Here is a 27,620-nt window from a genome sequence, read left to right as displayed (position 1 = left end):
TGAGGTGGATAGTTAATACAGGATCAGCATACCTATATTGTGGAACTTGGAACAAACAGTCAGGAACTTGACTGGCAAGACAAATAAAGCAAGCTGGCAAGACCAATTAAAGCGTGTTGCTTGTGAACTGATAGAGTCTCGCATTTCTTTTTCTCCTATCAGAAAAACTTATTATACTTCAAATAGTCCAAGAAAAGTTGAGTTGTGAGACAATTGGTGCAGAACCAATGAATGTACATGCTTCATGTGCTGAGTTCATTTCCCTAGCCTGTGGAAATGCAATCTGCTTTATAGAAACAGATATATAGATTTTCTAATTTGTTAATATTAGTTGCTTCATATTCAATTTGTTGCTGCGGCTTCATATATTGTATTCTGGCCACAAAGTAACACAAAAATTTAAAAGGAAAAATAAAGACTAAAGCTTTGATGGTAAACTGGAGTAATATATATATAATAGCTGCACAAATCTAACTACTAGGTCCTATCCTGCGGGGAATACGAGCAATTAGTTGGTGATTTGAGACAGATAGTTGAAATATTGATGCCTTCTCATGTGGAATCAGTCAAACCTAAGGTCCAGTCCTTCCTAGCAATCCCGTAAGATATTAATGGGTCTAAATCAAAAAGGTAACAATGTTAAATGAAGAGACAGCTTAGAGTATTTGCATACACCTTGTAGTTATTCTTATCCAACAATATATCAAAAGATATCAGGATATAAAAGACAAGCCCTTCACACTTTTTCCACAATGTTGTAGAGTTGAGAGTGGTATAGATGTCAAAGTGATAATTAGGATATTAATTCGGGGATCCAAAATAAGCAAATAATATTCTGGAGATTCTCTTTAATGATGAATTGGAAAACAGTTTGAGTCCATGCTGCCTTGGTACACACAAGGCGTTTCTTTTTGTTAGAACTATTTTACTTAAGAGATATATCACATAATCAAAAAGGTAAGATAGGAACCCTATTTTGAAGAGGAGTCCTACTGTGAATGCTAGGAAACTTGGTAGACGAAAGAATTGCTAACATATATGTAAAGCACATGACTCTCAAAACTTTTTATATATCAAAACACTTTTTTTTTGAGACAGCAACAATAGACCACTTACTTCTTTTTGATCAGGTAAAAGATTTTGTTAACAATAGCAGGGCCAACTTGGCCATATACATGAGGTATACCCAAAAAAAAAAAAGGGAAACGTACAAAATATGGTTCTCTCCAATAGACACCCAATTCTTTATACAAACAGGAACTTCATTGGTGCACCAAAAGAAAATAAGGGATTGGAGAGTACTCCTCAAATGAGCAAAGCTCGTCTCCACCCCTTCAAAAGCTCCCCTATTTCTCTCCCTCCAAACGACCCACATAAAAACTAGAGGAGTAACATTCCAATCCTTGTGTCTTCTTCTCCTAGCTCCACTCTTCCAGCTGAACATCAACATCTCCACGGATCTTGGCAGTACCCAAGAACACCAAACCATCTAAAGATATCCTCCCATAACCTTGTAGCGAATTTGCAATGTAACAGAATGTGGTCCGCATCCTCACCCGCCTCCATTCAAAGAAAACACTAGCTCGTAAATGCAACCTTCTGTTTCCTAAGATTCTGTGCTAGAAAAATCGTCCCTCTAGTATCTAAGCGAAGAAGCACACGTTTCTGGGCATCTTAGGACCCAGCCCGAGGCATGTGGAAAACTAACCTCTGCCCTGACCAGAAGCTTCTCATAGAAGGACTTAACTGAGAGCGAATTGTTATTCCCAACTCCAACTCCCAGTATCGGGTCTGTCAATCAGCTGGAAGACCTTTAATGATACAAGTTAAAGTAAAGTTTCAGTGGGATATTGCGTATTCAGTTGAATGTATACAAAGATATATTATTACAATATACGTTTGTATGCATTTCTTTGCTTTCCAGGACTATCTACATAATATGGTTCTTCGTTTTTAAGAGTTCAAGAAATTTGCTACTTCATCAAAAATATATTTTTTTGGGATCCGATGCGGACACAGTTGAGATTCAGACATGTTGCATATTATTCTAGTTTATGTTTTGTTTTCAGCATTTCTATAGATTATTCTAACCAACAGTTAATACACATTATTAGCAGCATATAGTTACTTATTGCTTTTATTTTTGAGAAAATAGCCAAAATCCCCCTCAACCTATTAGCCAATTCTCAACTACACACTTATTCTATTACCTCCCTAAACTTTTTAAATATGGAATAATCACCTCCCTAAAAAGTCAAAATCAGTTTTATGTCAAAGGTGTGCAGCACACGCGATAAATCACTGTACATTCATTTTTTTTTATTCTTTTTCTTTTTTTTCTTGTAAAATATAAACCTAATCAAAATATTAATTTAATCATCCCCTGTAAGATTATGTAAAGTTTCCATTTTTATCAAAGGTAGAAATTAAAATTTACAAAAAATGCTTTCAAATAGAGATTGTTTTTCCAAAATACTAATGATTTCTTTAGAGAATAATAAGAGAAAATGAGGAAAAAAATCTCTACACCAAATTAAAGAAGAAGAACAACTCCATAGCTAGTCTACATAAACTTTCAATTTGAAATCGAACCCAAAAACAAAAATCCACAAATAAGAATTCACAAATGTGAGAGTGAAAAACAAATTTGGTAGAATGGAATTAGAAAGTGAAATTTCAAATTCACCATTGTTGGTTCATTTTGGTTAGACTTCTTTTTATTATTTTATTTTTTTGCTGAAATTATGAGGGGTTTAAGAAAAAACTTGAACTCCATTTTATTTTTTTTGATAACCGAGAAATCCGTCTGTGACCCGCCCTTTGGACCAATCACAGCCTTCTAAACTCGGTGGATAATGGGCCCGCCCCTCTACCCTTCTCCACTTAACTTGAACTCCATTTTTGAGCTTCATATATGAAAGTTTCTTATGAGTTAGGTGATTGTTGTTGCTAAAACGGTTGATGTATGATTAACTAAGCATAAATCAGTAGCTACAAACTGATTTGGAGTTCCTAGAGGCAAAATTTAGAAGACCACCATTGAAGGACTTTGAGAAAACTTGAAGAAATCATGAAATGGGTATAACAATTTTTTGATATAAGAAAAGGGAAAGAATTAAAAAGAAATGAATTAATTAGATAATCTCCAATGAGAGACTGCCAAATGGCCTATTTAATTCAATTTTAGTCATTTTATGTCTTTTTGTTGAACCCTTACGCGCGCGCCTACAAGAGGTGTATTCACCTTCTTGGACAGGTCAGCGTTTAAGGGTCACAAAATATCGAAAATAAAAAGTTCAGGGGGGTAATAGGACCCCCGTGAAATATAAGTGTGTAGTTGAAAATTGGTCCATAGGTTAGGGAGGCATTTGGCTATTTTCTCTTTATTTTTAGATATACTAGACCATATGCACTATCCTTGTGGAAGTAAAAGTTGTCATATCATATTTGTTTTTATTTTACTCCATTACTCGACTAATATTCAAATTGTTTCATCTATTTCTTCAAATAATGATGTTGCAAAAGTTCTTTTTCAATTTACTCTAAATTCGAACTTTAAATAGTTTTAACCATATCAATTGGCCATCTGATAATCACCACCTCCTGTTAGCATATGTATAGTTGAACCTCTGTGAAAGAGTGAGAAGTTGCTACTAACTTTGAAATCATGTATTTTACTAGATTGGTTATTTCAAGTATACTAATGCAGACTTGAGTGTATTACGTTGTGTAAGAATATTTAAACTAACTTTTTTGGCGCTCTAAAAGGAAAATGGTTATAGTGATACAACGACCACTACCTTTACCATAATAATCAGGTTTTGAGATCTGTGACTTTGTGCCAAAATTTGCTTTACACTTCCTTGCATCCGGTATGATTGCATGAAAGCAGATGAGCCACACAATCACTTGTTAAGTGCCTCTGCTGGTAAGAGCTGTTTTAATCTGGCTTTTGACTCTGTGTACTTGAACTTCAAAAACTAATTAAAATTTAGAACACTATGATAAACGTGTTTATCTGGTAATGTTCATTTTCAAAACAGAAAACTATGATAAACTAGCATATTATCTACATGTTTAATTTTTGTTAATTTATATGGATTTTTCTTTAACGAAGTTGGTGAGAATATCTCAATCATGCCCCTCAATTGGTAACACTACTTAGTGATTGTCGAGTGCTGGTAACTGTGCTACCTCTATGTCTTTCTTTCCCTTGTAATGGACTTTGCTGATACTTTTTATTCTTCTTGTTTGTTAGCTTTCTGACTGGATTAATTACTTTTGCAGGAAGTTGTGGATACCTTACCATACGACAAAACTATTGATTTTCTGAGGTTTCTCATAGAACTCAACCAACTTACGGATATCAAGAAACTTGTAAAGCAAAGCAACGTAGAGAAAACCTTGCTTTGCAGTCTTTAATGTGGATTAAATCCTAAACCTTTGACGTCCTCATTTTTTAAAGATATAAACAGGGAGATTTCACACACCGTTCAGAAATAATGGCTTCGTTTGGATCTCTTAAGCAGGCTATCTTTGATAGACAAACAAGAAAACAGCAATACCAAGATCACATACGAGGCCTGAATGCTTATGATCGCCACAAGAAATTCCTCAATGATTATGTTGGATTTTATGGAAGAGAGAGATCCACACAAGAAAAGTTGCCTGTTAGAACAGATCAGGATACTCTTAAAGAAGGATACCGATTCATACGAACTGAGGAAGATGATATGAATCCATCTTGGGAGCAAAGGCTGGTGAAGCGCTACTATGACAAGCTATTCAAAGAATATTGTATAGCTGATATGACACACTATAAGAGTGGCAAGATTGGTCTGAGATGGAGGACCGAAAAGGAAGTGACATCTGGTAAAGGGCATTTTGTCTGTGGTAACAAACACTGCAATGAGAGAGATGGTCTAGCAAGTTACGAGGTGAATTTTTCATATGTTGAAGCAGAAGAAAACAAACAAGCCCTGGTGAAATTGGTAGCCTGTGAGAGATGTGCAGAAAAGCTTCTTTATAAAAAGAGGAAAGAGAAGGATCAATCTAGAGAAGACCTGAAAGATAAGCATCGAAGGAAAAGGGGAAGATCTGTGAGTGATGATGAACATAAGGATGATAATTACGAACGAAGGAAAATGGGAAGATCTGTGAGTGATGATGAAAATAAGGATGATAATTACAAACGAAGGAAAAATGAAAGATCTGTAAGTGATGATGATACTGAGGATGATAATTACGAACGAAGGAAAGGAAGGAGTAGAGGGTCAAAGGCTCCAACTTCATCTGATAATCCGGATAATGAGAATATGGATGAGTATCTGGAGGGAATGTTTCCTTGACAGGAGGCTACTGATGTTTTTGTAGAGATTTTGAAGTTTTCATTAAATTTGTTTAGATTGCAACTAGGTATTTTTGTTTGGACAATGGAGAGGAAATTTGGTTGGAAAAGCTGGAGTAAGGTCGTATTTTTGAAAGGCTAGACTGGTTAAGAAATACATGAAGGAACCTGGAAACGCTGGAAGTGGGGAGCTCAAGTTTTCTATTGGGTTGTCTGATCATCCATGTAAAATCAAGAAGTGTAGCAAGTGATGTTTCTACTTAGTTTTCAACAGTTTTTTTGCTAATAAGTAGCTCCTCGGAATGTAAATATATGATCCATGTACACTTATGTTGGTTATGAAGTTCACTCCTTTGACCTAATGGATGTCTCATCTTCAATATTGTAGATCAATTCAACGCACAAGTTCATTGAAAACGTAAGCCTGTATTGTTTGTGTAATTTTAGTAGGCAGTGAAATTCATGATAGTTTGCTGCTTGTCAAGTACCCGCTGGGCTTCATTGGTTATCAAAAAGGATGAAAATGGACTTCACCTTTGGTATTTGTGAAAATAGTTATTCAGTTAAATATGCACTGCTATTTTAATGGACTGCTATTTCAATCATGTGTTTCAACTCTTGAGTAACTGTATTTAAGCCAAAAGTAGCAGTCATAAATTGCTCAATTCCAAGTACCATGTACAAAGAGACTAATTAGGGGGAGAGTTGAATTGATTAACTTTCTTTTGTTGAGAATGTTAAGAATAAACAGATACACCCAAAAAAGAAGGAAATAAAGAGCTAAATGTAAATAAGAAAACAGACATCTCCATAATGAGACCCTCCATCTGTACAAGTGTGACAATTTATACTCTTAATTTTGACTTGATCAACTTCCCCCTCATGGAAAGCCTCATCTCAATCAAACTCCTGTCTCTGCTGAATGGAGACACCTATTTTCTTCAATCATCTACACCAATAAAGTCACTTGGAACAATCTCTTCTCATTGTATATGTACATTTCGCATGCTAATCAGCTCATTGCCTGCTCCAGCGTCAATAAAATAAGACTGAAACAGCAGCACTAATGCAACACATGGATCTTGTGTTGTCATCTTAACTACCTGATACTTTGAGAATTATTCATGTATGACGATTCCTTTCGACATAAACAGTCTGGTAGAGGATTTACATAGAATGCCTCCTCTGAACGAAACCTATCCGTCCCCTTTGTACCTGAAATTGGCCCTTTCCTCTTTCTTGGCGATCCTTGCCTGCACAATCAAAAATAATAATTAAAAAAAAAATAGATCAGATACCATTGTATAGTTTCTTGGCAAAAGTTCTCATATCTTCAATCTAATGACCATAAGAAAAATGAGTTTATGCAATGCAGATGGAACAACATACTTGCACCGAGATCCAACAGGCACTCTAATTGTCACAAGATTTCAAAGATCTACTGAAGAAGTAGTAAAGAGCAAACAATACTCAAAATTGTAATTTCAGTTTTCATCTCTACAAATGGAAACGAAAAAGATAACACTCATTACTGGCCAGGGCAAGGAAAAAACTTCTACATCCAGTTGCAAGCCTTTCCCAAACACACAACAAAGAATACATCATCAGACTCCGGAAAGATAGGACAAGAATAATTGCAAGCAGATAACTGTTAGAATTCATATAGAAATATAACCACTACATCGGCAGGACCATCATCAGCACCTTGATTATATTTCACAAACAGAAAAATATCTCTACATTTGACATACCGCCTCCTGTGGGTTTCAATAATGCGATTGGACAGATTTTTTCCTTCTTTCATCGTACCCTGGTCAATTTTGTCAAAAAGCCGGACAAGAGTTCTCCTGGTGATTACAATGAAAGTATTAGCAGGAGATAGTTATAATCCTCCAAGCAGACTAAATACTAAGTGGGAACTAAAAGATACTGATATAGCATGTGTAGAAAGGAGGTCTTGCCTATCAGGAGATATTGTTTTCCTATGCCCCAGAAATCGACGATGCCCCTCAACTGCTCTTGCCATATTTCCCGAGTACGTTGGAATGAATATGTCACTCTCAACAGACACGATATAGTCTAGGGCAGCCAATTGAGATGCATGATTGACAAATGGCTCAAGCTCCTCAATAGAAGCCAACTTTTCCTGCAAGAAAGATGCAAATCACTCTTTAAGTAAGCGGAGCCTATCACATAGATCAGAAGTACTTTGTTTTGAGATTATATGGCTTCCATGGAAATCTGCTACATACATAGGGGATCGAGAACAGAAGGAACACGCCTTGGCAGATTGAAATCACGATATCGATATTCAATTAAACTTCATAAGCGAAAAAAGGTAAATAAACAATTGGTTCATGCCAATATTGATGCTGCAGGTTCAGCACCTGAACAGACTAACCAAATAAGTTCTCTTTGGGATCTCAAGAAGCATCAAACAAGAAGATGGACTCCCTGACTGAAAAACAATGAATTTAATTTGGTCCGGATAGCTGAAGTTTTTTAGAGACTTCGCTCATCTCAATGGGGACACCACAATTGCCATTTCAAATATTGACAGAGCTTGAAATGGATAACCAAGTGACCCGATTTCTTTATGACAGATTACGGTTAAAATTTTACGAATCTTTCAAAAGATCCAAAACAAATTCTATTATCTTTTCCCTGTTCTGTTCTATTCACTTGCTGATGAGCACAAACTGTTTTTGCATAACACAAAAACAAAGATCCACACATACTGCTATAAAGAATGACAATATCAATATTTAGCAAAATTGTTGGATGCTTCTATTCTAATTCACTCTAAGGAAATGTTCAGATTATTATGCTGACTGGACCAACTTAAGTTGTACTAGCTATGTTTTTCAAATGCATATACAGACATTGAGGCCAAGAATTGAGCACATCGAGTTTTTGAATTAGTTTCATGTGATCCCCCCACTAGTCTACGTGGAACTATTTTTATCTTTTATTTTAGTTTAATTTGAATGTAAAATAACTCTAGAGTTGTGTACTAAATGGACTTGACTCAATGTACTTACAGTTAAGTCTTGGTTATTGTTTTCATCATCATGTTTAAGTTGTTGAGACACTATTGCTTGTTTAAACATATTAAGTATTGCCTTGAGATTCATGAACGAGTCCATCAGGTTCTGGGTCATGTGCCCAATTTTGCGTGTTTCTTTTTTTTTTTTGGATCAATTCGGGTGGTGATATGATGTGTTCGATAGCACCCACAATAAAATTATTTCATCGTGTTGAAACTATCTACAGGCTCATTTCAAATTCTTCAATTTTTTACCACTTATCATAACTTTTGAGTTCATGGGCATGACATTCATAAAATCCACAATCATGTGAGATATCTAACTAACAAAAATCATCCAAGACATTTTAAGCAACAATGCAAGGAAGGTTTGCATACCTTATTCATTAATAAGGGGTAGCGCAACAACAGATCAGACATATGGGAATCACCCCCATATATCTCTCCAGCAGCAATATATATAGGAGTGTTTGATGGAAATCCAAGACCGGAAAGGAATAGTCCAACTTCTCTTGGAGTTAATGGACAATAGCCTTTACTTCTCTGTTCTACAGGATCAATTTCTTTCACCTTCCACCATGTAGTGTTTTCCCTACAAATGATCAAGATAATGAAATGACCATCATCGGATTACAAATTCAAACAATCTAGTCAATGGCATGCTACTAATTCAAATAAAAGGAGAGAACATTTCTAAAAGCTTGGTGGATGTGACAGGGGAAGGGCCCCAATTCAGGCCAATCACTACACATAGAAACAAACAAGCACCAACATCATAGATTTCTTTTTAGAAGAAATGTACCAATCAGTATTGCATCCAGAGATCCTTTTCTTTGTGAATGTACCTTTTTCTTTTAACTAACTTATTGAAATTGGTGATTTTAAAGTTTGTATACTATACAGTTGAACCCCACAGGAACCAAAATAGGAGGCCAGTGAGCTAGGCATCTCACACGTGTCTAATAACCAAGCAAAATGAAAGCATATGGTTGATGTTCAACCTGTTAAAAACTGTTCTTGCTTCTTAGCAGACAAACTTTTGTTTGCAGAGGTCAGATTTTACCCAACAATTAATCACAAGCACATGCTCTGTCTATCAAATAACTATACGTCATAACAATCTACCTAATTGCCTTCAGTTCCTCGGCTTCTTCTGGGGATAGATCATGCGTGCATCCACTAAAAGCAAGCATGTCCTTTTCAAATCGCAAATGTAAAGCAATGTACGGGCCATATGATCTCATCCGATCAACCAACATCTGTAAATAGAAGTTGAATCAATGAAATAGATCAGGCAAAGAAACACTTGAACATGTTTTTGAACTAAGCATCAATAAGTGGTGACCTTTCCCATTGCTTCAATCTTGGGAGCAAATCGAAGGGCTTCATAACAAGCTCGACACCGCAGCTTCTGAATATCAGGAGGCAGGTTATTATTCGCCAATCTTGAATCAGACTTGGCGGCTCGAATGATCTAAAGAGATTAGACTGCATCCATTAGTTACAAATGAACATTATTGCTTGCTTGGTACACAGATTAGTTTTATGTACCTGGTATTCATCCCACAGTCGTGCAATCTCTTCCTCATAGTAATCCACACCAGACCAACTCCTAAAATGTTTAACTGCTTTAGTTGCAGATGCCAGTTCCTTCGGTAGCTTTTTGACAACATTTACATCGTTTTTCAAAGAATTAATAAAATAGTCTTCATCAAAGACATCGGAGAAGTTGCTGCAATTCAGGCATAGAAGATTAAATTTTCCCAGTTTATGCAGCAAGTATAATACACTCAATCCTTAAGGATGAAAAGGATGTTGATCCCCTTGCAACTAACAGTTCAAAATGAGCATGAAACCACAAAAAGAAATTGCTAACTAAGGACATTACGCACCTAGAGTCCTGCCAAAATGAGCGCTTATCAAGCTCAGGGATCACAAGGGTAGCATTTATGATACGAGCAACAGCAACCATGTCACATATCTGCAACATAACAACCTTTTCTTTCAGCAGAAAGCCACGAAACAATGACAATTAAATGTTTTATGCATACATTGTGTGAACTTTACACAGACGACATAATTTTCATGAATCCACAAATCCACAAATCCACAAAAAAAATATTCATTAACGACCAATCACCTTATAAAGAAACGAATTAACATGTATACTGGTTTAGGGGAGATGAATTGTCTTCTAGAAGATTTGAAATGTAAACCAAATGCTAGAAATAAGGGACACAAGACATATCCATTGAAGAAACTCATACTGAGTTAGAGTATGAGTAATTAAAGATGCATATTTGACATAACAGACTTCCACTCATCCTCCTCCCACCAAAACACAACTTCATTTTCTCAGAGTAAAAGTAATCCCTGGTGATAGATGGCTTGGGTTATGATCACCAGTCATCAGTTATTCAAAAAAAAATGAATGAAATAAGTTAACTCATAGCACTAAACTTTTTGAGTAAGTTCTTTCCTTCAAAAGACCAAATCCTAACTTCTAATAATTAGTAAAGGATTAATTCCAAAACTTATGTTTTAGTCATTTGGATCTTTAAATAAAGAGAGACCTCAACAGTCTGAAACATACTTCAAATTTAGTATATTGTCCAACAACATAAATATTCCAGTGGAGCATGATACTGAAAGAAAAAAAGGAAATAATAATCCTGAAATTTAAGAGAAACAGACATCATTTATATGTGAAAAGGAAAAGAGATGCAAAGAATACAGACCCCAGCTCTCATCTGATTGAGCCCACCATTGGCATGAACCAGCAGGTAGCCTCGAGACTCTGGAGGAGCTGGAGGTAAATTGCAAATAAAGATAAGCAACATAGAAAAATCATATACAATTGATTCAAGAAAGCACAAAGCTACTCTCTAATATTGGATTGTATCCTGTTACTTTTATCAAAAAAAAAATATTGGATTGTATGGGAACAAGGAATTGCTTACGTGTATATAATGGACTTGCAGCAACACAAGGAACATGGTCGCGATTTGGGGGTGGTTTCCATAACTTTTCCAAACTCCCATTCCGACTTGCAACATCTAACTGTCAAATCTAAAGGAGTGAACATGAAATATGCATAACTACATATTTACATAGTCCTATGTCGAATGTCTACAAACATATGTCAAATCATACCAGACCAAACACTAATGCCATCATAAACTCAATTTACTTAAAGAAAGAATATTTTTTCCCTAACCCCATAAAGTGGGATTACACAGGGTAAGCTGTTGAAAGATAAATCGAAATATTTTTTTTTGAGGGAGTATAAAACCTTGCGAGCAGCGAGAGGAGCCTTTGGCAAATGGGGTGGGGCAAGTTCTTGAATCCAGCTTCGTTCTCTACTCAGCTTTTGGGATGAAAATTCATGTTGCTATAACAATAAAACACCCCAGATCAGTACCTAAACCTTGAAGGACAACCATAACCACGAACAAATGTCAAAATGAAAGAAATACTGAAAAAGTATTTTCAGCATCAACCATCACCACAAAACAGGAAAAAATTGACAAAATCGGGAAAATTAATGATACAATTGAATTTCTAGTTAGCATTGATAGTTACAGCTTATTTTAGATCAACAAATAAACCCACTTGAAATCCCTTATCTATCTTTTAAAAATTGAAATAGCCCTAGTTTCTAGCTTAGCTCATAATTTCACCCTGTTTTCGCCTTCCCTGCATTATGTTTTCTTCAAGTTCAGTTAAGTTCCGTTAACATATTGCATCAATTAATCAACAATTTAGTCAAATAAACCTAAAAAAATACAAATTTTATCAGACCCAATATTATAAATCATAACAAGAAATTACACCTCAACACCAACTCAGCTGATTTCAGGTATATGAATCTTCAATATCCATTTCGTTCTATGTGACACCGTTTCCATTAGTAAAAGAAAGAAAGTCATAACGAGCAAAAATAGAGAAAACCCAATATAGTTCAAGAAATGTACCGTGGGAAGTTTATCAGGCAACTTGGTAACTTCTGAAGCAGGAAATTCGATATGAACATATAGAAGAGCCATAAGGGCTATTGCAGCGATTGCAAAAGTTAACATCTTGCGCACAATAGACACTTTTCTCCATCTTTTCTTCTGCATCTTCAACAACACTACCCTTTTCTTTCAAGAACCCAAAATACACAAAATCCCAGACACCCTTTTGCTATGTATGGCTGATTTTGATTCTTTGTTGCGTGGAATTCGTAACTGTGTTTGATTCTTGAAAGTTGAAATCTCTGAGCTTGGTGGGGGTTAAGCTTTTGGCTTTTTTAATGGCATTTATATGCAGTAATTAGTTTCCATTATTATTCATAGTTGGGGGTTTTGGGTACTAAGCAAAGAGTGAGAATAAAATATCCGGATTGAGGTGGATCAGTAAGTACTACTATTTCATCCTTAATTAATTTTCGAGTTCAAGCCTCCTAAGTTACGAATTCACCTTTGTTAGAAAGCCCTATGTTGGACTTTCGTGTATAAATTTAAATTTAATCGAAATATAAATACAGGATAACGAATCAAAAAATTAAAAAAGAAAAAAGAGTGAGATAGGGATGAGAATAATGGACCCATTACAATGAGACACACCAAGTAAAAAGGGTCAAAACAGGATTAGTAGATCTCTTTGTAACCTAATCATTCATGTTTATTCATCACTAAAAATCAAACACTTTAAATTTCAAAATCCTAATTACATATTTAGTAGGTGTTTGACTTGGCATAATATCACTTTTAATTATTATAAATCATTTAAATGTTAAGAAATAAAAGGAGTAATATTTAAAAATAGACATTTGTTTTAAGTAAAATAAACAATTAAAACTGAACGAGAAATAGTAATTTACTACTAATACTACTATTTAGATTGAATCGATCAGCTCTAAGAAAATCAAAATCCAATTTTAAGAAATTAATAAATAAGGATATGCGTAAACTAAATTTCTTTTCCTTCCAATGTAAATAGTTGAGAATTAGCAAGCTGTCAAATTTGAAAATTTTACACAAAATATAACAAATAAACGTGCCAATTTTAAGATAAATTTCCACAGAAAATCTTGATTATAAGTTTTCTAAGTTAAGAAAATCTTGATTATACTTAGATCCAGAGGTGTAGAAATTAACATACGTGAAATGTACAATTATTTGAATTAACGATGATAATATTTTGCGTAATTCATTATATACGCAAGTAAAATCATATTAAAAATTGATGAATATGAAATACTATCACATAATTAGATTAGTTACACTTTGCCGTTGTAATAGATAAAAGTTTAGTGATTCTATGTTAAATCAACTTGTGACATTCATAATCTATTTAAAAAAAGTCGCATTTAAAACTTTCATTTGTTTCATCTATTTTTTTTTACGTCTAAATAAAAATTAGAATGCTTAAAGCCAAATTACAATAAGAGTCATTAAATATAAACACATGCACACAATATCAATCATAATTTAGAGTTGCTTGTTTCTGTCTTTGACTTTCTATAAGTATTTTTATATTAGCCTCCCTCAAATGGTAATAAAATATTTGAAAATAAAAACGAATATTTAAGGGGGGGCAGAATAAAAACAGATCTCAAGATGACCTAAGCTATTAGTTGCATTTAATATCCATCTTAGTAATTGACATGATGTATGCCTTAGAATACGTCTATGTTTTCACAAGAAAAATTGGCATTATCCTTTCTATTTTATATCCAACAAGGAAACTATATATGTGTATATATATATTTAAAAAAAATCCACTAGTAATGGAACTATGTAAGAAGTTATTTTACACCTATAAGAGGTAAGAATCCTGTAAATATTTTGTATGAAATAATACACAAGTTGTAAAGTCTTTCCAAAAATATAGACACATAACGGAATCATGACACACAATAATATTTTCTTTTTATTTATTTATCTTCGTGGTGAATATATAAGAATGACATAGAAATGTTTATAATTAATATATATGTTGTTATTAAGGAATTGAAGTTAGATAGGGACCAAAAAACTGAAAATCTTAAAAATTAATAGCATGATATAATTATAAATATTAGCTATATCAAAGCTATTGCGTCTAAATGCGCTCATACATACGTAATATTTTGCGTGAGTCATTATCAATAATTAGAATTTATATAAAAAGAGCAATAACGTAGATTTATCGTTTTGGTGTGTATATATATTTTTTTCATTATATTATGTGCAAAATGTGAAGTCCAAAAGCAATGTATGTACTAAGCATGGGAAGCCTATGTGCACTAGACTTGCTATTTGTTTTCACATATGCTTATAATTATGATTTTTGTATAATGGTATGGACCATTTATCAATTTTAATATCTATCTATCTAATGTCATCAAAGTTGGACTATTATTAATAATAAAAACAATTGTTTACATACTTGCAGGATTTTTCTCCTTTATTTGTAAGAAACCATTAATGCCTCTAAATTTGTAATTAATTACGTACCTGTAATCTCATAATTGGTTTTGCTTGGCTTGATCTGTCACCATTATCATTTAGATCAATTCCAAGTATGGACTCAGCTTTAGCTATAGCTATAACAGCCTAAAAACATCTTTTTTCAGTTCGAATATTATTATTTTTAATTTAAGGAGTAAGTATTTTGTGAAAGTTTATTTTATAATACGAATTAATTAGAAGCAGTGTAACTGTTTCTAAATATATATTAAACTCACACCTATTATGTGGAAGACTCGTACTGATATTATTTATTAGAAGAAAAAAAGGTGGTATTACATAGTTGCATCTTTTCACAAGAGAGTACAAAATAGCAAGGAAAAAAGCAACCTTCTTTGCATTCTTTACTTCAACTATTCTCTTTGAGTTCCCGTGACTCTTGGGCCCTCTTTTAAAAAAAAAAAAAAAAAAAAATACTTTATACCTTTTCATCTGCAAGACGTCAAAGCTTGAGTGACCTTGTTGTGGAAATAAAATTATTTGTATTTTGCGTTTGTATTAAATAATTAATGTGACGTTCATGATAGAGGAGGACCAACGAGGGTAGCGAGTTAAGAGGAAGGACTAACAAGTTTTTAGGCTAATATATTTTTGAAGAAACTGGAGAACATATGATGATACTTTAGACGAATCTCACATCATAATATAAAAGAAAATGTGAAAGGCTTTATAAAAAATAACGAAGTTTAAAAGATATTATTGATGATCTAGAGAAATGCGAATATGAAGCAAAATCATATTTTTTCATTTTCTATTTACACTTTGTAGCTCCAACATTATGCCAAAGCACATGCATAGCCGTGTCTCGCACTCTCAAACATAGAGAAGCACAATAAATTTATTGATCGCATGTTTTTTTAAAAATAATTCATGTGATATCATAATCATCTTGTGTATATCTCGACTAATTCAATAAATTACTTGTTATTTTTTACTAGCACGTGTATCAGATAATTATTATCTGAGCTTGGTGGGGGTTAAGCTTTTGGCTTTTTGAATGGCATTTATATGCTGTAATTAGTTTCCATTATTATTAATAGTTGGGGGTTTTGGGTACTAAGCTCTAGCAATACTAGTCCCGTATCCAAAGAAAAAAAAAGGAGAAGAAAGGACAGAGAAAACCACAAAACTTTAATACTAATATATAGGGATAAGGGTCTGAAAAATATCCCAACTTTGGTCAAATTAACTGTTGCGATACTAAACTTTCATGAGCACCTATTACCTCCCTAGACTATTTAATACCGTATTTTTTACCCCCTGAACTATTTAATAGTGTATTTTAAAGGTATATATGTGCCCACGTAGACACATTACTATTTATAATTTTGCATTATTTTTTATGTCCACGTGGGCAAATATATATGTTTAAAATACGGTATTAAATAGTCTAGAGAGGTAATAAGTCCTCATGAAAGTTTAGTATCGCAACAACAAATTCGACCAAAGTTAGAGTATTTTTCAGACCCTTACCCCTTATATTAATACTTCCCTCAATAGTGCCAGTATAAGTGAGCTACGTGTCTCCCATTATTACAGAAGAAATTTAATTCGACATATGGTACTCATTTATGCCTAAGTTTTAACAAATCTTGAAATTAGTAAAGAACATGAAGTAATAAAACTAATAAAGGAAATGACAACCACTACAAGGGAATATAATTAGCACCACTGTGTGATATTGTTTGGTTTTTTTCATACTATCAATACAAGACTTCTTTGAGAAGAATCTTGAAGCAACAATAAAGTTATCTTTGTGTGACCTATAGTCTTCAATTTGTGAAAGTAATTACTAATCACTAATGTCTGAATTGGGTAGACGGTCTACATCACATTCCTTAAAATACGGCCATTCTTTAAATTTTGCTAACACAAAATGCTTTATTCATCGAAATGCTCTTTACCATCCATGTGAGACCTTGTTCTCATAGTTAACATAAACTACTTTAATTCATTAAATAACATTTTGATTTAATAAGCACCAATAAATTTATATATTGATAATTTAGTTTGTATCTTGCATTTTGTTTTGATAATTTATATATACTGATCAGAGTTAGTTTCTATATACAGTAATTAATACTCAATAAAAACCTACTAGGCACAAGTCATTGCTCACATAAGGACGTTGGGGATAATATGGCACATCATATTGTATTACTTGTCAAATTAAGTTTTAAGGCATAATTCACGTTCTAAAAGCTAGTTAAAAAATAAATAAAAAAATTGTCCAAATCTTATAATTAAAGATTAAAGAGCCCATGATTCTTGCCTCAATCCGGACATTCTTTATTCGGAGTTTCACTATATGGTATGGAGTGTGACATTCAAGGACCGGGCATATACTTACAACCCCCACATGGTCCAAGGCCCCACATACCGGACCTAATGTGTTTGACTTTGATATCATGTATTAAATTAAATCTTGAGTCTAACTCGCTTTTTAAAAACTAACTCAAAGGGTTTTGAATTGTCCAAATATTATAAAGAGCACAGGATTCTCATCCTGATCCAATATAAGATCATTTTCATCAACAATATCCTTTGATTCATTAAAATCAACGAACTACATATTGTAGCTAGATGTTGCATTTCAAATAAATAATACATAAAAAACAAGTCTTTGACATTCAAAATTAACTTTAATAATTAAGGAGAAATAGATAGATAATTAAGGAACATAATAATCAAAATACAAATTGAAGATTTACTCTAAACGTGGGTAAGGGGAAAAACTCAAAAGCATATTGTCTACTAAATTGTGAAGAAAAGAACAAATGCACATGGGGAAATTAAGACCCTTGTCTAAGATTTCTTGTACTTCGCTTCAATGAGAGATTCATTAAGTAGTGTCTTTAATTTCATGTGATCAGTGAGTGTAACAATTAAATTTGCCTCAAATTTAGCTGCTTAATTTAAGGCACAAGCAATGAAATTAAGTTCGTTCATCGATATTAATCTCTAGCTATAATACCAAATATAATAGCACAACCTAGCTATGATATTGATCTCTTTAATTCTGTGTCTAGACTTGTATAATTTTAAAATGTGTCACTACGATCTAAATTTTATGCCTTCTAAGTTTAAATACCATACATATCTTCCATGTTTTGCCAATATTATACATGTTATTTGTCTAAAGTACTGTAGTTGATAAGAGCATTAAAATATACCTAATTACATAAGAATTTTAATAGGAACAATATGTTGAATTATTGTTTTTACAAACAAAAAAAAAACTAAAAACTAAAAAAATACTACCTATCTAGAATGTTGAACTAGTAAAAAGTCAATGAAACCTCTATCGTGACATTCCATTAGTCGTTGAAACGTGATAAAAACTTCTAAACTCTACCATCTATTTTGTAATGGATATTACTGGTGCTATTCTTGTAATGGGTTATTAAACATTTGATTTGACCGAAACGGATTGTGGTGTTGGTTAGACTGCTTCCTTCTTAATTAGAGATCTCGAATTTCAAGGGAGAAAATCTTATTGGGAGAGTCACCCATTTGAATAGACCTTGCAGACTGCAGTGCGCGATTAGTTGGGGTTCCAATACGGACTTCAAACATCAAGTGGAAAATAGAAAAAACATTTTATTTGTCTAGCACACACATTTTCATTTTCCGGTCCCAAAAAAAAGAACTATTTGTTTAATTAAAAATAAAAAATTGAGAAGTCTTTTGATATGCAAATTGTTTTATTATACGTAATGAATTACGTTATTTCAATTGTCGTGGGGAGGAAAAATGAATGTCATGGGCTAAAATTAGTAATAAAAAAAGAGGGATATACACATTATATTATTCGTGTGTTGCCAAGTTTATCAAAGAAGATGACATACAATATTATTTTCTTAGAGTACTAATTGAACAATTTAAATATTTATTAGAAGCAAATAAAACCTAACATTAAACATATTTGGATAGAGACGAATCAATATTCAGATTTTCTAGGTCCCAACCACGATAATGATTTGCTAATCCAGGAGAATGTACTAAAATAAATGAAATTTCTTCTAGCTCATATGTGTTGTGTGGCTTAAAAAGAAATTAAGATTTTTATTTAGTTATTTTCCAAATATAAAGAGTAATTATCCCCAATTAACTGTTTTTTTTTTCAGACCCACCAAAAATTATACGTTTTTTAGAATTTTTCTTGAGATTTACTCAGTCTCAACTTAAAATATCCAAAAAAAAGAGAGTGTATTTTTGGTTTACCGTGTGTTTAAGACTTCAATTAATTCAAAAGTCAATTGCAAATTAGACAATTACTCATAAAGAATCTATTGACTTGGCTAAAGGTAATATTTTCTAAGCCTTACATGACTTGGTAAAATTATGATATAATTAGGTGGAGTAGAAATTGGGGAACAAACTGAGTCAATAAACATGTAAATTATTGCATACGATCTTTATAGAAATATCAGGATTTACCTTTTACTTTTTTTAAAAACCGATATACATAAATTATATATTGTTTATATATAATTATACACATATTATATATGAATTATAAATATATTACACCCTTCTAATATTTTTTAGACAGTTATTTACATTAATTCTTCTTTTTTAAGGACAAAAAAGAAAGAGAACCCTTCTTCATTTTTTCTTAATTGGCATCATTAGTGCTTGTTTGGAAGGTAGAATAACACTAAAATCTCCAAATGACCTAACTAGGAAAAGCACCAAAATTGAAAAATAATGTGATAGCACCAAATGGAACTTAGTCTATTGAGTGACAATTAATTGTGTGCAGAGGCGAAGCCAATATTTTAATTTTATGAATTTTGAATTTTATAATTACAATTTCAAGTGTTAATAAATGGGTTCCAAACTTAATATTTGTACATGTTTAATAAACTTCTTGATACAAATATACTATTTGATCAAAAGTTATTGAGTTCTAAAAAGTCGTACTCGGACTTCTAGCTCTGTCCTTGATTGTGGGGCGAGTAGTTTGTTCTTTTTCCACTAAAAACTTTCACAATATTGAATTGACTAATCCAAAAGAAAACAAAAATTTTCCATATTGGATTTGCTTAGAGGAGATGTCTTTTTCACTCTATAATGGTTGAGAATTAGTTGACTTACACCAAAATATGGAACCAATCCTTTTATTTCTGTTGGACCATAAATATATAAATAAATCTAGTAATTGTATTAGGCTGCTAAATATAAGTATAAGTTTCTTTGTCTAGTTGATTAGGTATAAACAAACAACATTATCAAGTAACTATGCAAGAAGGAAATAAACAATAATGTCATTTTTCTAAGAACTGTTAGGCAGGTTGATCACTTAACATAACCATTTGATTAAATTACTACCCAAGGTTTATTAAATAGGAAATATTTTAAGAGCGTCATAAAACAAAATCTATTTAAATTTTATTGCTATCTCATAAATAAGATTTTGATCTGAACAATATAAAGTTGGTCCTACATTTTTCATTTGGGCTATTACAAAACTTAAAAGAGCAGGCATTCCCAAGAAATGACCCATTTTGAGGCTACTATTTAAATTATGTCCATGTTAGCTTAGTGGATTAAATTCAATAATTTGAAACTTAAGCCCACTGTGTAACGGACACAAAAAATAAAGAGTGGCCCTACACAGGTCATACTTTACGGTAAAGGACAAAAATTAAGGGTAATTACAAAAATCACATATTTTTAAGGCAAAATTACAATCTATCCCTTAAAAGTTTATAATTACAAAAATCCCTCAAACGGATACAATAATATAAGCGTTGATACATTGATCTGATGCGCGAGATACATTAATCGTTAAGTAAGATACATTACATTTTATACATGATACACTAATATGATGTACATTTTTATAAATGATACACTAATTTGATGCGCTGATACATTAATCTGATTCGCGAGATACACTAATCTGATGCGTGAAAATGAGGGATTTTGGAGATTTGTAAAACTTATAGGGGATAATGGTAATAAGTAAACTAAAAGGTGAGATTTCTGTAATTAATCCAAAAATTAAAAACCAAAAAATATAAAAATAATTTAGTTCCTATAAACTTATGTCATTTTAGAACCCATAAAGCTATGCCTTAATTCCTACAAAAGTTTTCCTGGACAAAACAAAATTTCTGTAAACTTATGCCTTGTGAATTAGATATTACACAGCTTATGTCGGATGAGGTAACAATTCTCTGAGTTTATGTTTTTCGAATTAGATAGATATTACATAATTTATGTCGGACAAAAAAGTTTCATAAGCCTTGGTCTTGCAAAATTAGGTCATATAGTTTAAATATACTTTGACCCACAATTATTTGTTAAAAAAGAAGAAGAAATAAGAACAAAAATAAAAGACTAATAAATGGCACAGCATGACAACCTATAGACTAAATTGGCAAAAAATAGTCCATTTATAATTTATTGGCAAAAAAAGGACTTTCTTTTATTTATTTGGCATTCAATAGTTATTTTGCTTTTTCTTAAAAAATGTATTTTTATTTCCCTTATTTTTCTCTAAACACGTTTGATTGCTCCTTTTTTTTTCTTGAAAAGGTAAAATTTATTGTTTTATTATTCCTTTTTTATCTCTCCTTTTTGTTTGTCAACCGTTTTAAAATAGATTTCTTCTCTTTTTTATCTCCTTTATTTTCTTTCTAGAATTCTTTTTATACGTATATTTGTTTCTCTCCCAAATTTTCTATTATTCTCCTTAATTCACTTTGTTTATGAAAATCAAATATAACAATATATTTATTCATGGATACTTCTAATAAGAATCTTTTATATATAATTTTGTTCTTGTCCAATTAATTGTTGAATTTCATGATTTGTGAAATTGAAGTTTTTTCAATTTTGTTTTTGTGAAAATTAGGGTTATTAATCCTTTTTTTTATTATTTTCATTGTAAAATCTTTTTCATATGTATATTTGTTGTTCTTCTAATTTTTTTCTTATTCTCCTTAATTTACTTTGTTTATGCAAATCGGATGTATGTTTATCCATTGATCCTCCCAAAATCTTCTTTTAATATATAATTATGTAGTGTTTTTTTCCACTTAATTTTGAAATTTTGTGATTTGTGAAATTAAAAAAAAATTAACTTTTTTTGGTAAAAGTTCAAGTTATAGTATTTGGAATTTTTGTTTTCAATTTCATGGGTAATAAATGTTCTCATAAGATCCTCGTAAAAAAATAAAATGTTGATTTTGATAAATACAAACCAATGTATATCAATAAATGTCAATCTCAATTTGAATAAATGTATATAAATTTATTAGGTGAATACAGACCAATGAATACATAGATGAATACAAACCAATGTATACATAGTGCAGTTACCATATACATAACAAAAATCACATGTACAATTTATGAATAAAATTTAATTTGTACATTTATCATATCAACTTCGTTCTTGTATTCATTATAGTTATAACCTATAATTGTTGGTAACATTCTTTTGTATACATTATAAGTTTATGTATACATGCTACAGTTATGGTATACATCAATAAAATTTACACTCCTATTTTTATGAATGATTTTTTGTGTTTACATATGGATTTTTTTTATGTATACATTATGTAATTGCAACTTTAATTATTGTATTATTTTTGCATACGTGTTATTACAGTTTCTAATAAAAACAATTGCCTCTTATATTATTTGATTAATTATTGTCAATTATTTGATAATTATACACGTTAATTGAACACTAATAATATTTTTTTTACCTTAAAAGTAGTCTTCGTCTTTTGATAAGTTAATTAAAGAATTTAAAAAATCCTTCCTTAAAAGTTGATATAACCTTTTTTTTGGGTTAATTAATAATATTATTTTTTTCATTTCTTAAAAATAGGCAACCGTTTTTTCATAAACTAATTACTATCGGTTGATAAAAAAATAAATTATAAAATTACAATCAAATATATATTTATGTTGTTGTAAACTATGTTTAGTATTTTTTTTGAAAAATAGAGTGATAAAAAGTTGAGTTTGAGAATTTAAAGAAACTGAAAAGCTAATTTCCTTAATTATAGGAGTTAAAAATAAGGAAGAAAAAATAATCCCACATCTTTTTAACTAATGCTAGTTGGCTGCACATAGTTAAAAAAAACTATAAAAAGTTGTTATATTCCTTTTAGGCTATTACGTGCTTCCTTTTTTTGGACTATTAATTGCTAATTAATATTAGGCTATATGTTGCCAATTGTATATAGTAGTTGTATGTCTGTGTCAATTCCTCAAATTTAAAATACAAAAATAAAAAACATTCAATTAGACCCAGCCATTTGCTTCTCCCAGAAACATTTAAACAAGAGCAGGGGCAAGGCCCAAAACAAGTAATTACATGTTCTTACACCTAATCAATTAATATAAAAATATGTATTTTTCATATACAAATTTATAATTTAATTATAATTAACAATATAAAATTTTAAACAACACATATATTATTACTTCAATTTTTAATTAGCTAAGGTTAAAATGATTCAAACACGTGCAAGTATATACCAAACAAGTAGTATTGAAATATACACTTATTATTGAGTTATTAAAGGAGCTTAAATAGTACTGTTTGATGTGATTTATTCAATTATTTAAAAGTTTAAAGGTGATAATTAAACTCATTGACTAAATACTTTGAGGATATTTCTAGTTAATGACCTGAAGTCTTCTGAGTAAGTTTCATCATAATTATATTCCAAAGAGAAAATACATTTTTCTAGCTTGTCCCATCAATGAAAAGTTGAATTGAATTAGTCTAATTGTAGACTAATATGAGGCCCAATTAGAACAAGATCCTCAGTCAACCAAACAAATCTAGTTTTTTCACTTAGTTACATTCAAAGTCCTCCTTTGTGATGTGTTGAGTGATTCATTTGAATTCTAAGCAAATAGTACCTGAGCTAAAAAATTTAATTTATAAATTTTAAATCATAAATATGAAGTTCAAATTAACGTTACTGAGTTTTATCGAACTTGTATTCATTATTGTGGCTTCGCCTCGTCTACAAAACCACTCCCTAACTCCCAATTTTTTATTTAATACATTAATAAAGTCATTGTATGAGCTGGCATAATTGTAATAGTTTCAATGCAAATAAATCTTTTCCATGGAAAATATAGTGTAAATGTCGACAGAAAAAAAATGGGGTGGACCAAACTTGGCCTTACCTAAGTAGTTGGCATGGCAATTATGGTCCTTTTTCTTTGGACACAAGATAAAGTAAAGTAAAAGAGACAAAGGAAGAAGACCAGGGCGGATTCAACAAGATTAGGGCCTAAAGCCAAATCTTAAAAAAGGGACCCTAATATTTTATTTTATTTTTTTCAAAAAAAATAATAATAATGTATATATCTATTTAAAATCTATTTTTCTTGCCTTTTTAGATGTGAAATCATTAATTACTATTTTCTAATCGATTTGTTTTAGTAATTCCTTTTCAATTGATTATATAGCTATTGCATTCAATCTCACATTGTTGATCTCAGATAAGATTTTATCAATTTTAGTTTCGAAAAACTTCTTTCGACCGAGGCAATAGTTACATGAATTGTTAACATTATTCTATAAACAATATACACATTAGGAAAAGAATCAAGTCTTTTTATTTAATTGAGTATTTTCATTAAATCATAATCTTCTACTTGTATTATTTCTCTTAATAATAACTAAAACGAGAATATATATACTTACTAACTAAGAATATTAACAAAATCAAAAGTTCAAGAAAAATAATAAAATAAAGTTAGAATAATAAAACATGGCTCACGAATTCGATAAGTTGATATAATAATGTTGAAATAGTGTCGCGTTCTTTCAATATAATGATTGCTTGTTGCACTTTTTAAGATATTGGAGAAGACACTCAAAAGTAAATTTTGTTCTTTTTTAACTTGTAAGCAACAATAAATCATTTTTTTTAGGAGAGAGTTCAATATTGAGAATAAAAATAATAAAATGGAGAATAAAAAAGATGAGTATAAAATAAATAATAATATAAGGTCAAATTTTTAGGAGATAAATAAGGAAACACAATTTCCCACTTAAGGAAATTATTTTCAAAAAATGTTTCATTCCTTAGAATGAGGAAAATTTACAACTATTTTGTTGTTTTTCTATACTTTTTACATGTTTTTTTTTTAAATTTAAAAATACATATAATTTTAAGTAATATGTATAAGTATATTTATTTAAATTGGGGCCCCAAAAATATGAGGCCCCAAGCGATGGCTTTAGTGGCCTAGTGGTTAAGACGACCCTGAAGAAGACTATGTGCTAACTTACGACTGTGATGAAGTTAGAAATTTAAATAAGTTATTTAAGAAGAAAATAAAAAAAAATCATGATTTAAATTTATGTCAAGAGAAATAAAAAATAATTATATACACATTTATTCAATTTTTTAATACAATGTAATTTTTCGATTAACAAAATTTCATCTGCTAATTAAAAAGGTAGCTACATACGTAACGTTCTTAGACACAAGATCAGAAAGCAAATTTGCCAACTATAAACCTGCCCTATTTGTTTCTTTATGTTCCCATTTAGTTTTTGTATACAGGATAATTCTATAAAATTGGAATATACGATTATAATATAATATACTTTAATACATTTTCTCAACAACTTTAAAAAGAAAACATATTATATATATTTAAACGTGTAAAAATATTATGTATGAAACTAAGCAACTTTACTGCGCACTCAAATTCTTTAATCTTCCGTTCAGTATATTATATAATATTCAACTTTTAATAAATAAAAAATGTAGAGGAAATTGCTGAGAACTTTACAGTAGCTAGGGTTCATAATATCTCTCTCTTAGCTGTCATGGAAAATGTTAAAACTTTTGATTAATTTTAAATTTACAAGAAAAAGTAATATATAAGTGATGAAAAAGGGAAAAATAAAAATTAACTTTCTTGTCAACTAACCCATTCAGATGATTTATTTAAATAGTGTTAGCTTTTATATTCTATTACGCTAACAATATTTTATATGCTACGATGTATCTTATATTTTAATTATCGTTTAATATTTATATATACTGTTTATGTACGTATTTTTCTTTTATCATAGTTTTTACTCTTGCATTTTCCCCTTCACTTCTAAAAAACGATTTCGCAGGGTCTATCGAAAACAAGCTCCTATCCTACAAAGGCAATGGTAATTAGGATATGTGTCCCAACTTATAAATCACTATTTTCCTATTGAAATTTGAATATTTTTTTATTGAATTAATGAGAAGGAAAAATAGTAGTGTTTTCACATGGAAAAATTAGAAAGCTTTCCGGTATCTCAATAATAATTTGTTTTCCATTATGTGTTTTCCTAGTGATCTGGTTCATGAGAAATGAGTGGAAAAATTATATTTTGTAACATAAACTTCTCACTTATTTGTGGTGGGAGAAAATCTCTATTTCTAGTAGTACATGTATACCCAACCCTCTGTCTTAACTTTATTTGTGAAATTATACTGAATATGTTATCGTTGTTTTATTATTGCAGTGGTAGCTTTTATAATTAGGATGAAGTTTCTTGGAGAGATCTTTTTGACACATTCACCAGCATGATAACAGCCTAGCAACAGTACATACAAGCTAAGTTTGGACTTTGGTGTTATGTGAGGAATATTGTGTCTCATCATTAACCTCATATATAATAAAAATGTATTCTACTAATTTACTGATCTGAACTACATAACTACAAATGTATAAGATCTCTATAATGATCTGGCTAATTAATTTTTGGGTTAAGTACAATGATTTGCCAATCTTTTTTTTCCCATTTTTCTACTGCTACTTGCATGTGTCTAGCTAGCTAGCTCCATTGTGTACTGTAATTTAGAGGTGGCAAAATCAGTGGATTAATTAAATTCTTAATTATAAAAGGGACACGTCTCGTAATTAATATTTATTTTTCTACTATAAATAAATATTGGAGTTCATTTCGAATAACTAGATGCATGAATTGAGTAGTTTAAGAGGTCAAGTTTCCCCAACATACATGCATTGATATCGAAAACAAATTACGTAAAACTTTAAATTTAGAAACTGTGTGCAGCTGTACTTTATGGGCTCGAGAAAGAAATAAAAAAAAGGTTGAACAGAAAGATTTGGTTTTGTGATCTTTTAGTTTACTTTATAGCTAGCTAGTTGTTCGCTGATTTTAGTACAAGAGAATTTTGAAATGAATAATTTCTCATATGGATAGGCTATATTATATGGTAGTGAATGCATGCTGGTTTGTTAAAGTCCAATAAATATATTATAATACGAGTGTTGTGAAGATGCTAAAATAAATGTGTGGACATATTAAGTTAGATAAATATTAAAAATGATTATATTCGTAGAAGGTTTAAGTGTAGCTAGTACACATTGAGAATAAAATGTGAGAAAGTCGTTACGTTGGAGATGATTTGAACATATTTTTTATCAATCTATCGAGGTATCGATCCGTAAGTATGAAACTATGGTACTAAGTGAAGGTGCTGAAAATTGGGGATGGGATAGTCGATAAACTTAAAATTACATAGAAGGAAATAGTCTTAAAAGACCTGGAATTGTGTGGTATCTGTTAAAGATGATTCTCAATTGTATTCAATTCATCGCCTGAATACATCAATATATATACATGAGTTTCTTGAAGAATAAGACTTCAAAGTTGTCACGGCTCAGGACTCATAATCTGAATACAATTACACGACTTCTTCTAAATTAATTCCTAATAATC

The 27,620-nt window shown here is 31.2% G+C and overlaps 2 protein-coding genes across 2 annotated transcripts; one reads left to right on the top strand and one right to left on the bottom strand.

The window, feature by feature from the left end:
* Nucleotides 1-4,415: 4,415 nt before the first annotated feature.
* LOC125814200 (uncharacterized) lies at nt 4,416-5,746 on the top strand. Its single transcript, XM_049493655.1, has one exon. It carries the CDS (start codon nt 4,503-4,505, stop codon nt 5,346-5,348), a length of 846 nt encoding a protein of 281 aa, XP_049349612.1. The 5' UTR covers nt 4,416-4,502; the 3' UTR covers nt 5,349-5,746.
* A 303-nt stretch (nt 5,747-6,049) lies between these two features.
* LOC125814229 (O-fucosyltransferase 7-like) lies at nt 6,050-12,694 on the bottom strand. The gene is made up of 12 exons (XM_049493688.1): nt 12,368-12,694; nt 11,686-11,784; nt 11,354-11,453; nt 11,132-11,199; nt 10,286-10,374; nt 9,945-10,125; nt 9,739-9,867; nt 9,519-9,652; nt 8,772-8,985; nt 7,309-7,493; nt 7,099-7,194; nt 6,050-6,600 (listed from the first exon to the last, which is right to left on the bottom strand). Exons 1-12 carry the CDS (start codon nt 12,512-12,514, stop codon nt 6,447-6,449), a joined length of 1,596 nt encoding a protein of 531 aa, XP_049349645.1. The 5' UTR covers nt 12,515-12,694; the 3' UTR covers nt 6,050-6,446.
* Between the last annotated feature and the right edge of the window lie 14,926 nt (nt 12,695-27,620).

The sequence above is a fragment of the Solanum verrucosum genome, unplaced genomic scaffold, assembly GCF_900185275.1.
Source record: "Solanum verrucosum unplaced genomic scaffold, falcon-dt-bn FXZP01000230.1, whole genome shotgun sequence".
Classification (NCBI taxonomy): Eukaryota; Viridiplantae; Streptophyta; class Magnoliopsida; order Solanales; family Solanaceae; genus Solanum; species Solanum verrucosum.
This window is presented reverse-complemented; position numbering and strand designations above follow the sequence as displayed.

Bases quoted from the DNA above. Each gene is read 5' to 3' on its own strand.
- LOC125814200 (XM_049493655.1), top strand. From the start codon at position 4,503: ATGGCTTCGTTTGGATCTCTTAAGCAGGCTATCTTTGATAGACAAACA.
- LOC125814229 (XM_049493688.1), bottom strand. From the start codon at position 12,514: ATGCAGAAGAAAAGATGGAGAAAAGTGTCTATTGTGCGCAAGATGTTA. The intron at 8,986-9,518 runs GTAGATTGTTAT...GATCATTTGTAG, and splicing joins GAGGAACTGAAGGCAATTAG to GGAAAACACTACATGGTGGA. The intron at 7,195-7,308 runs GCAAGACCTCCT...TGTAATCACCAG, and splicing joins AAAACAATATCTCCTGATAG to GAGAACTCTTGTCCGGCTTT.